A 12,455-nucleotide genomic window follows, 5' to 3' on the forward strand; every position below is an offset into this window, starting at 1 on the left:
TTACTGGACTTTCAAGTGGAAGATGGCTTTTCATATTTGCCTTCTCACTGGAACTGGAAGATTCATCTAATTTAAAATGAGGAAAATGGAAATATGTCAAATTAAGCAATATTATTACCTAAGGCTAAATTGCTGGGAAACAAGACCAGATGTGTCAGTAAGAGTTGATTATAAGAAAAGAAATAACCAAGTCCATGAAGTTGCCAAATAGGATTGGTATGGCTAAGCTTTTAAGAGAGTGAAAGGAACATTCACCCCAATGCTGTGAATTTACATATCTCCACGGTGTCTAACATGTATCACTTCTGAAGGGGGTCAAGTTTAATATTAGAAATAGAAGGACACTTTCTTCAAAGTATCATGGAAATGTGATGAGCCCTGTCTATTACATACAGGTAGGGCCATCTTTTTTTAATCATTCTCTAAAATTGCAGCTCAAAAGTTCTGTCTAAAAGACCTTGCCATGGAAATCCCTGAGAGCCTCCAATAAATTTAGTGGCCAAACACAAATAGGATTGTAATAAACCCCTCTGAGCAAACACCAGGCTAGCAAAGGCCAGTTGCTATCTGGCTGACACAGAACCACCCACACACATCAAAACAGCTCTGTGAGGTCCATTCCCTTCTTCACAACTCTACTGACCTAACTGTGCAATCACTTCTTTTGTTTACACAACCCCACGTCATGAGTTGGCATAAAAGGCAAATAAGAAATCATGGGAACCTTTGTCTAAACCTTGCTTTGTACCTGAAGTTCAACTGTGTTTGGTTAACCTTCTATTTATTCCTTCTCTTTCCTTCACCTGACCTTTGTCTTAGTCTTTGCCATGGTGTGCCATGGTAGACGGTAGTACAATGACATCATGTGACAAAGGAACTCTTATGAGCTCTTGATGAATTGTTTCATTCATCAGGTACACACACAGACACTCCCTTCTTATGCCACCACACCTGCTGTGGAAATAGAAAAATGTCAGTCCAACCTACAGCTACTTCCCACCCTCCAGATAATGAGAAAAATGTGGTAGGCCAAACATTGGGTAGTGCACTCCAATTTTTGCTTTCCTTCCAATTGTTTCCATATTGCATAGTATAAACTAAATTCAGACTGTTGACCCTAGGAAAGGCAGGTCAAGGAATGGACACCAGGATGCTTTTCCCAAACAGTTAGATAATTGGAGGGGAATAAAGCCATGCATGTCACTTGATCACTAAGTTACCTACCTGACATGAAAGTAACACGGACACATCACAGGCTGTGTGACCAGTTTACCAACTTACCCTTCTGTAGGAAGCAGAGTAATTAATCATCACTCTCTTACAGTCTACACACAGTCCTGACAACAAATAGGGAAGTCCTTACAGGGAGCAATACCTCTAAGGCTGTGAAACATTAGTTTCATCCATTTGATGAAAGGGTATAGCGATCAAGCTGAAAACCTGCTCACTGGTTAAACTAGGAATAAGCTCAGCCTCATTTTCATTTAAGAATTGAGTAGGTCTTTTAAGTGCACTATGAAGTTATATTTGGAATAAGAAAGAGACACTGTTGGAAATAAAGTAAGAAAGCAATGCTGTGAATGAAGACAAGACTTGATTTCCACCAACACCAAAGTCAATCAACAGAAAGTACCTGTGAATTCCCTTAAATGACTTGCTTAAGGGTATTTTGTGGTAACTGTATTACTATAGCCTTTTTCCCCCATCAATTAGTATTGTTAAAGAGAAGCTTGACTATAGCGTTCCTAACAGCAGCAAAAATAAATTCCCTCCAATTAAGTAGTCTAATAAGCTATTTAGGATTTTACCACTTAACGTTCTTTCCTTCCCATTTAATTTTGGCTTTCACTTGAATGTCATCTTGTTGAAAATCCATCACAGAAAACTACGTGGGGAAAAGAAGATAACGTTGTTAAGTGCCCCTGATGTTCAAAAATGAGCAGAAGCACAATATTTTTTCTACATCACCCCAGGATTTTTCCGAATAATTCAGTTCCTTCCTACTAAAAATTAATATATGAAAATGGTCAATATGCAAATTCAAATATCACACTAGCTACTTGCCTTCAGTAAGTGCTATATGCATAAATTTGAAACAATACAATATTTTAAGGTTCTTGATTATAATACTGCCGTGGTGTGCATATGTGCATGTAGAATTATGCTCATTTAATTTAATCATGAAAATATTATGGGATCATTTGGTTTTCTCCTCTAAAAGTTCTCTCACTTTTTTCAAGGAATTAATTCCCTTTCGGCCTTTCTGTAAGTCCACTGATGGCAAGGAATGGCTTTGAGCTAAAATGAAGATGACCTCATGCCTACAGAATTATGGACAGAACGTGCGTACTAGTAATGGAGAGATTTTAGACCTTTCAGTAGAACCTGGTCCTAGAAATACCCACTCTTTATCATTGCTTCTTTCTACTGGTTCCCATTGTCTCTGAATGCTGGGACTTTGCCCAGGGGCAGTCACCTGATTATAACACTAGAGAGTTGGAAACCAGCCCAAGTGACTCACATTCCACATGCTTGACTGGAGCTCTGGGGACTCTGCAGAATTACTGAAATCACATGGGAAGTATTTGAGGGGAGCAAGGGGGTAGAAGACATTTAACTTCACAAATATGCACTGGAAGAACAGATAATGTCAAAGGCAAGTAGAAAAATCAGGCACATTGAATGGAAAGGAAGAATCATTGTCCATAGGTCATTGCATATTATCCTCCTCTGACCAAAGAAATCTTATTTCTTCTTTACAGAAAAACTATGTTGCTTTTCCCCAACCTATTAGCAGAGACCAGTGAACAGAAATAGACTGTGTTGCACCTATCAATAGAATCTATACAGTGTCCTTTTCCCAGGGATTAATTCAGCTTTTGATTAAACCTTTCTGAGATTTAAATCATGAGGTTACAAACCTCCACAGAACTCCTCTATGAGTTGTGCCCTTCTTTATTACTCTCCACTGTTTGATAAAGTAGCGAGATTGATTTATAATGGTGTGTGGTGCCTTTGAAAACAAGAGATAGCAATGAGAATTGGAAAATGGAAGATTAATATAACGTAAATATTGCAAAGAGTACACTTTGGTTAAAATATTCCATAATTAATGCTGAGTTACAACTGTGTTGCTAGTAACGCTAGTGTCAAATGAGTATAATAATGTTGTCAGGGCTGTAAATTATACCCAATGATTAGCTAAATAACACTACAAAGAAGAGAAAACTGGCAGTGCTGAAACAGAATTTAGACCTAATACCATATTGTATACAGTTCAGCAGATTTAGTTTGGAGGACTTTTGAATTTTTAAATAAACTATTCATATCAAGAGCTCATTTCTTTTTGTCAGCCTAATTTTGGATTCAACAATTATTTTGGCATTAGCATCATCAAGGATGGAAGTGATTTAATGTTTTGAGGACAACATGGAATGAACCCTTTATCTCTATTCAGAATGCCCCAACAACAAACTAGGGCTAATACTGTTGCTTCTTAAGATCTTATGTTTTCTCTCTGCCCTCAAAGGGTTTATAAGGGCAAAATGTTGACTCTTTAAAAGGAAAGTGTACATTACTTTAATGTCCTTGCTTGTTCTAGCCAGAAGATGAAAAATGCTATATGTGAAGACGAGGCCCGATCCAAGGTTTATCACTGACTCTCAGAAGGGCTTCAAATCCACAGGTACAGATGACTGCAGTATTTGGGTGTGACAATGGCTGTTTTTTTTTTTTTTTTTTTCCCCACCATTTTGATAAAAGAATTAGCAATATCTATATTAATATAGAAAATAAATTGATCCACAGGAAGTGTCCCCCATGTTATTTAGCAGTTTTTGATGCACTGTAAGGAGTTCTGGGGGCACAGTGCCTTAGGCAAGAGTCATAGTCAATAAAACACAAGTAAACATCTTTCTGGTATTCTTTGCCTTGAGCCAAGATCCATCTGACAACAGCTATGATATCCCTTGTTCCACGTCCTCTTCTGAATCCGGCTTGAACCTCTGGAAGTTCTCTGTCAATATACTGCTGCAAACGTTTCTGAATTATCTTCAGTAATATCTTACTTGCATGTGACATTAGTGATATTGTTCTATAATTTCTACATTCTGTGGGATCACCTTTCTTTGGAATGGGCACAAATATGGATCTCTTCCAGTCAGTTGGCCAGGTAGCTGTCCTCCAAATCTCTTGGCATAACTGAGTGAGCGCCTCCAATGGGGCATCTGTTTGTTGAAATATCTCAATCGGTATGCCATCAATTCCCGGAGCCTTGTTCTTCGCCAGTTCTTTCATTGCAGCTTTGACTTCTTCCTTCATTACCATTGGTTCTAGATCATATGCCACTTCCTGAAATGGATGAAGATCGATCAGTTCTTTTTGGTACAGTGACTCTGTGTATTCCTGCCATCTTCTCTTGATGTTTCCTGCATCATTCAATATTTTGCCCATAGAATCTCTCACTATTGCAACTCGAGGCTTCAATTTTTTCTTCAGTTCTTTCAGTTTGAGAAATGCTGAGCGTGTTCTTCCCTTTTGGTTTTCAGACTCCAGGTCTTTGCACATTTCATTATAGTAATTGGCTTTGTCTACTCGAGCTGCTCTCTGAAATCTTCTGTTCAGCTCTTTTACCTTTCCATTTCTTCCATTTGCTTTAGCGATTCTCCGCTCAAGGGCAAGGTTCAGAGTCTCTTCTGTCATCCACTTTGGTCTTCTCTTCTTTTCTTGTCTTTTTAGTGATCTCTTGCTTTCTTCATGGATAATGTTCTTGATATCTTCCTACAATTCATCTGGAATTTCAAACCAGAAAGATGTTTACTTGTGTTTTATTGACTATGCAAAGGCATTTGATTGTGTGGATCATGACAAATTATGGATAACATTGAGAAGAATGGGAATCCCTGAGCACTTGATTGTACTCATGAGGAATCTGTACCTTGACCAGGAGGCTGTCGTTCGAACAGAACAAGGGGACACTACATGGTTTAAAATCAAGAAGGGAGTGTGTCAGGGTTGTATTCTTTCTCCACACTTATTCAATCTATATGCTGAGCAAATAATCCGAGAAGCTGGACTATATGAAGAAAAACGTGGTATCAGGATTGGAGGAAGAATCATTAACAACCTGAGATATGCAGACGATACAACTTTGCTTGCTGAAAGTGAGGATGACTTAAGGCACCTACTGATGAAGGTTGAAGAATACAGTCTGCAGTATGGATTACATCTCAACATAAAGAAAACAAAAATCCTCACAACTGGACCAATGAGCAGCATCACAATCAATGGAGAGAAGATTGAGGTTGTCAAGGAATTCACATTGCTTGGTTCTACAATCGATGCCAACGGAAGCAGCAGTCAGGACATTAGACGTCGTGTAGCATTGGGAAAGTCAACTGCGAAGGAACTGTTTCAAGTGCTGAGGAGCAAGGATATCTCCTTGAGGACTAAGGTGCGCCTGACACAAGCCATGATATTTCCAATCACCTTGTATGCATGTGAGAGCTGGACAATGAATAGGGAAGACTGAAGAAGAGTTGATGCTTTTGAGTTGTGGTGCTGGCGAAGAATACTGAAAGTACCATGGACTGCTAAAAGAACTAACAGATCTGTCCTGGAGGAAGTGCAGCCAGAATGCTCCTTGGAAGCAAGAATGGCCAGACTTCGTCTCACCTATTTTGGTCATGTTGTAAGAAGGGACCATTCCCTGGAGAAGGATGTCATGCTTGGTAGGGTGGAGGGTCGACGAAAGAGGGGGAGGCCTTCAACGAGATGGATTGATACAGTGGCTGCGATGATGGGCTCGAGTATAGCAGGGATTGTGGGGCTGGTGCGGGATCGGGCAGTGTTTCGTTCTGCTGTGCATGGGGTCGCTATGAGTCGGAAACGACTCGACGGCACTTAACAACAACAACAACAACAACAAGTGCCTTAGGCTGCTAACCAGAAAGTCAGAGGTTCAAACCCACCAGCCACTCCATGGAAGGACGATGGGTCAATCTACTTCCATAAAGATTTACTGCCTCAAAACCCTATAGAGGTCATTCTGAGTTGGAATTGACTCAATGTCAGGGAGTTTGGTGGGCTTTGTTTTATTTTGTTTTTGGTATTGATAGCTCTATCACATTGTCAATAATTGCAAACATTACTTTTTTCTCTTGGAGACTTGAGGGAGAGGTGAAACACACTGGGTTGCCATGAGTCAGAATCAACTAAAAGGCAACAGTTCCCCCCCCCCTCCCCACTGTTATTTCATCACCTTAATGCTATGCTCATGTTGGGTCTTGCAATGCAAGTGGTTGGGTGAGAGGATGACCATCTAAAAGTGGAAGCTGGTGGATCAATAATCATGCATTCTCTGACATTAGGACAAGTGCCACTTACCAGGCACAATGGACATCCTGACAGTGAGAGCCATCAGCAGCTATCAGCTCATCTCAGATTTAACCTGATGGCTTCTGTGTGATGGAATACTGAATCCTGTGACAAGCCTTCTCTTGGAGAAATATTCTGTCCATCTACAGTGGAACTGCTCGCTAAGCTGAATATTAAGCAACTCCCTCCCTAGGGGCAATGGTGTGCTATTATAAATATACACTTTCCAGAGTTAAGTACAAAAACAGAGCTAATCCATTTGACAAAGTTCCATGTCCCTCCTCAGCTTTTTACATTCATTACAGAAATCACCACTTGTGCTTTTGCCATTTGAAAGATGGCAAGAGGAAATTCAGAAGGTGCACATTACCTGAGAACTGGAATCCACCATGAATATGGAAACACAGGGAGAAAGGGAGGTAGGGCTGAGAGGAAATTGAATAATCGTAAGAAAGTAATGGATACTGAGCTGAGACACATGCCAGGAGTTTGGTTTCGATAAATAACAAAAGCAGACATAGATTTGAAACATTCGTTTCCCTTTATTAGCTCAGTGAGGCTGATGTGTACTGCACATTAAAAAAAAAAAAAAAAATCACAGGAATTTTCATACAATGAATAAAACCACAACAATACATGTAGAATTGGCAGATGGAAAAAACAGCCCAGCAAAGGGCTCAACTAATAGCTCACTTTCCCTGTTCAGCATAGTTCAACCAACAGTATTACACTTTCACCTACACATCTTAAAGTAGCTCCATCAAATCAGCAGTTCACATTATTGAAAATGTCTGTCACATAGGTACAAATTTAGAATCATCACATTATATTACATGGCTATTCTAGGTCACCTATACATCAGGTCTTACACTACAGTGATTGAAGTTCTTGTCACAGCCATCAAAAAAGGACACAGAATCATTACCTACTGTAAGCTCACATCTAAAGGCATGAAAAGGTTTCCTTTTTTTCAACTGACCCAACCATCATACCCCAATAGTGCAAAGTTCCCTCTCTGTGGCTTTGAATGTTGACAGCCCAACCATTGTTCTCGGAGTTGCTTAGCAAAAAATGGTTTCTGTTGCGCTGGAAGAATTATTCTGCTACACCTCTTTTAAAAAAAATTTAAAAAATAACCACCCACATTTCAAAAGGACCAGTTCGGTTACCAAAACTATCGATGTGGTACTTACCACAGCATGAAGGCAATGGCCCACGGTCATCTAAAAATCCTACAGGTCTATGCTGAAATTTGCCTCCAGTGAGGATGGCATGCATGTGTTAATTTGAAATATTCTCTCCCAAAATAATAATAAAAAAAAAAATGAAAATAAAAGGAACACAGTTTACATTTTGATGGGCTACCCACAGTGTCTGCATAAGATACAAAAGCTCTATTCCGATGGTTTAGTGATGCTTTCCTTGCACTAATTTTAGATGCAATTTGAAGTCCATGGAGGAAAACTATCTTCATGGTAACAATATTTGTCAGGCCAGAGGGGGAAGAAATTAATCCTCAACATGAAATCAGTAGTGCTGTGTTTTGATAAATAAGAAAAGAAACCAAGTCTTTTACTCATGGTCAGCAATCCAGGGCAAAAAAGAGAATATATTTAAAATTGGATCACAAAAAATTTAAAGGCAAAATAGATAACACATCTGGTCCTTGAACATATAATATGATTTACTAAATATTGATTTCTTAAAAATAATTTATTGCTCTTAATAGTCTTTTTATTATTATTATTATTCTACAACAGAAGATACTCAAACTTCAGAAAGAAAGACTGTAAACTTTAGTTTGGCGTTCACACAGAGTTAAAATACCTGCATTTAACCTACAGAACAACAAGAATTAGGCGGATTAAAGATATGTTACCATCGTAACGCAGAACCTGTGATCAAGTTCTTTTATTTTATAGTATTTTTATTGCTTTCTATCTACTTAGAAATAAGAAGCCAAAAAATCAAGCAAGCATCCGACAGGACAGACAGTGGATTCACTCAGAACACAATATGCTGGTGATAACTGAATGCAGCTATCAAAATCAGCTGCATCGGCCTGGGGGTGAAATCCGGTTTAAGATGGTGTTGGGCAAGAGAAAAGAATAGAACGGTTAAGTAGTAGATCTACCACGTCTTCCAGAGAAGTCATGTCTGCCAAACACTGACCCAACCTCAACTGAGAAAAGTGCATACACACTCCAAGCTTTACAAAATTCCGTTGCAGGGACTCCACACTCAGATGAAATCCTGGTGCTCAAAATGGAGGTTTTGCTGAAGTTTTTATTATTAGTAGTAGTATTAGTATTATTGAATTTAGCAGAAGCAATGTCATCAAGAACAACATCATGGTCACATAAGAGGCCATGCTAGTGCAAGTAGAAACACTGCTTCTGCAAAAGATGATTTTTTTTTTTTTTTTTTCCAAATGAAGCACTTAAACTCCAACCTGACAAGTGCCATGCATCCTAGGTAGAAAATTTCCACTGGCTTTATTATTTTCATCATCTCATAATTTATAATAAATAGGCTCTCTGCAACTGATAAATATGTCTCTTTAGTAAACAAAGGAATGAAATATCAGTATTTATACAGGATGCATAACTGTAAAAAATACAGATAAATACCATCATCATACTCTGCCAAGGGAAAGATACTGGCTTCAAAGATAGTTTTCAGACACACATTAATTATTGTAAAAATCATACCATAATTATTACCTCAGCATTTTGTATCAAATTAAAATCACAAAAATTAAAACAAAACAGCATTTTTAAAAAGATTTTTGACCTCTAGTTTCAAAACTACTGTTGATAGAGAAAATAAAAACATTTCTTAATGGTTACCCATTGAGAGACTTTACATAAAATCATGATATCTTCTAGAAAAATTTTAGATGAGAAAATTTCATTCCCCTAACAAATCCAGTGTATAAAACTTCAAAGAAAAACAAGCAACAAGAAAATGTGGAAAAATATCGCAGAAGTGGTTAACACTTTTAGAGGACAAGGATACTTCTTGACAAGATGCTTAAGATCGAAGCTCACCTAAGAAGGGATGAATTGCAGAAAGCATCGTTTTGCTGTTGTTGCACTCAACGGACATACACACTGTCTTTTTGTGGGTTTTTTTTTTTTTTTTACAATCAAATATATATAAGCAATAAGTTCAGCTTCTAAATATGTTAGTGTACAATAATTGTTTCACCTCATAATTACATCTGAATATTCTTGATTAAGAAAAATTTAGCAGTTTTGAAAAGAAGGCTGCATTTACAGTGCATAGCTGTAACAAAAAAAGAACATCATTGTATAATATGTACACAAAATAAAAATACTCCATTTAACATCTGTAAATACTTAACTACATCGGAGAATGTAGCAATTACACTATCTGAACACATCCCAGAGAGTTCTACCAACTCTCATTAGTAATGTAATGCCGTGTCCACGCCTTAGAAAGAACCACCGAACAAGCTCCGTGCTTGACCACTGACAAGGCTTTTGACATTTGCAGTGGAAGATCAACATTTTGGACATTTACATGGGTGTCAGAATAAAGGATGAACTACAGAAACTTTAAAATGTTAGGAAAGATTTAGCATTCTGGTGCCCACAGTATCTTCTCCCACCCAGACTCCATGGCAAACAGAAAATAAGAAAAAAAAAAAAAGGGAAAGAGAGAGAGAAAAAGAGAGAGACAGGATATTAGTTCTACAGAACTGTGGTTTCTTCGGCATGGTCATATGATCATAACGTTACGAGAGAAAGCTTGCTTCAAGTTGATTTTGCACTTTCTTAAAAAACAGAGTACAGTGGCTGAAGTGCAGACGTCAGAGGCTGTCATTTTAGGGCGGTTTGTGGTTGGTTGCTTAGTTTTCTTTTTAATTTATATATATTTTTTTCCTTTTGAATAGAATAGGAACATTTTGAAGTTCTAGGTTTTAAGTGTATCTCCATGGAACTGCTGCCATTTGAAGGGGTTTGCCCTTGCACACTGTTGTCAGGTGTCCCTAATCCCCACCTGTGCACACACATACCCCCCCAAACCAGGCACACACGAGCATGCACGCACACACACACACACACACACACATACACTCCATCACCAAGAGTCTCCAGGGAAAGCAAAGCTGACACCCATGAATAAACCTGTGCTTACTGGATATCCATACTGTCTCTTTCCTCTTCAGCAGCTCTGTTCATGTAAACCATTGTTGTTCTTGTTCTATTGTTGGGTTTTTGTTTGTTTGTTTTTGTACAGAGAGTGTAAAGTAGGAGAAATTCCTACATGTGACTTGCAATATAGTCTGTTAGGGAAGGACGCGCTGTCCCGTGAGGTATTCACCATGCCTCTGTCATCCTCAGCCAGGGAACATGTTACCTGCGCAAGCTTCTCTGAGCTTCTTTCAGTAAACTATCAAAATCCAGAGAGTCATACTTGCTCTTGGTGGAAGCAGGATCAAAGTCATCTGAGTTTGAATCTGAAAGAAACCCAAACCAGTTTACATGCAACTTTTGCTGATGGCCGTGGATTATTCAATCACTCTCATTCAAGATTACCTGATCCACTGCAATGTACCTTATCAACGCCTTTAAAAAAAAGAATGCACGACTTACAGTGATATAGTACCAATAATTGGGGGAGGGTGTTTGAGAATGGTGACAATGGTGAGCTTTTTAAAACATTCATCTACTGAGTCATTTGATACTTAAAACACCTCCAAGAAGTAGGCAGGCAGACTTAATTTCTCCTTTTCATCAAAGGCCCTCCTGGCCCCTTCACCCACTCCTCAGGCATGATCAATGTCTTGCTGGAGGTTTCTCAACAACTGGGAAGTAAATATAAGAGTAGAAGCTGATTCCAACTAGCATCTAGGCCAGTTGAATGGGACTTCCCCCACTCCCCACCCTTTTAAGGCAGGAGAGACTTACAATCCAGTCACTCACTCTGGGACCCCAGTAACCATAGTGCAGACTCTCCCCGTTTAGAAGGTGTAGAGGAATACCTCAAATGCAACCAAACAGTTCAGGTGAGTCAATTCCAACTCATGACAACCCCATGTGTCGAGAGTAGAATTGTGTTCCACAGAATTTCAAGGGTGTAGTGTACTTCCATAGAGATACCATCTCGGAAACCCAAGGAGGGGTCGCTATGAGTCAGAATCGACTCGACGGCCCTGGAGCAACCTTTCATAAGCAGCTCACCAGGCCCTGCTTCCAAGGCATCTCTGGGTGGATTTGAACTGTCAACCTTTCAGTTGGTAATTGAGCACTTAACCCTTTACATCACCTAGGTTACAATCCTCATGTTGAGAGAGAGTAAATTTAGCCTCTTTATTCATTCATAACAAACAAAATGAAAACCCAAACCCCATTGCCATCTAGTCAATTCCAACTACTCATAGCAATGCCCATTGGGTTTCCAAAGCTGTAAAACTTTATAGAAGTAAACTGCCTTATCTTTCTCCTGCAGAGCAGCTGGTGGGTTTGAACTGCTGACTTGGTTAGCAGCCAAATGCCTTACCCACTATACCATATTCATTCATTCATCTATAGGAGCGGAAAAGTATACAGGTACAAAGAAAATCATGCTTTGTTTTGCTTTTTGGTCCTTACTCTAGCCTCAGTTAGCTTTCGTGGAAAGTTTCCCATGCCACTTCAAACAGCCCTTGACAAAACAGACATGTTGTAGCAATGTTGACTGCTGAGTGGAATTCTGCTAAATGTTTCTGATTTTTCTCCATTGCCGTCTAGGAAAACTCAGATATTTTTGCTGGTCTGGCAAGTGAGAAAGGTTACACTTGGAACTATAATGGACTACTTGGGAATATACTGGAATGCTTGGGAATATAACAGAAAGACTTGCAAATACACTCATTCCTTTGGAAACACTTATTTGAAGAGGGCAGCAGAAAGCATAGGAAACAAACGCTTTCTGATAAAATATTAACAAGTCAGCTAAAAGATGAACACTGCTGTGTTTTCCTCAGAATAAGCTATAAAGTAGAAATGTTCAAAGTGACAGATGAGCACATACTAGATATTCTGGAGGTCTAAGCACTGACCTCACAAGTT

At 38.9% G+C, this 12,455-nt stretch overlaps 1 protein-coding gene across 1 annotated transcript in view; it reads right to left on the bottom strand.

The window, feature by feature from the left end:
• Positions 1-10,757: 10,757 nt before the first annotated feature.
• Positions 10,758-12,455, bottom strand: part of PPARGC1A (PPARG coactivator 1 alpha) — a 128,114-nt gene continuing 126,416 nt past the window's right edge. Inside the window, exon 13 of the mRNA XM_007952559.1 lies at positions 10,758-10,861. Coding sequence (XP_007950750.1) covers positions 10,758-10,861 — 104 coding nt within the window. The remainder of the gene's footprint in view (positions 10,862-12,455) is intronic.

Source organism: Orycteropus afer, unplaced genomic scaffold (assembly GCF_000298275.1).
Source record: "Orycteropus afer afer isolate SDZICR_OR568_19922 unplaced genomic scaffold, OryAfe1.0 scaffold00346, whole genome shotgun sequence".
Lineage (NCBI taxonomy): Eukaryota > Metazoa > Chordata > Mammalia > Tubulidentata > Orycteropodidae > Orycteropus > Orycteropus afer.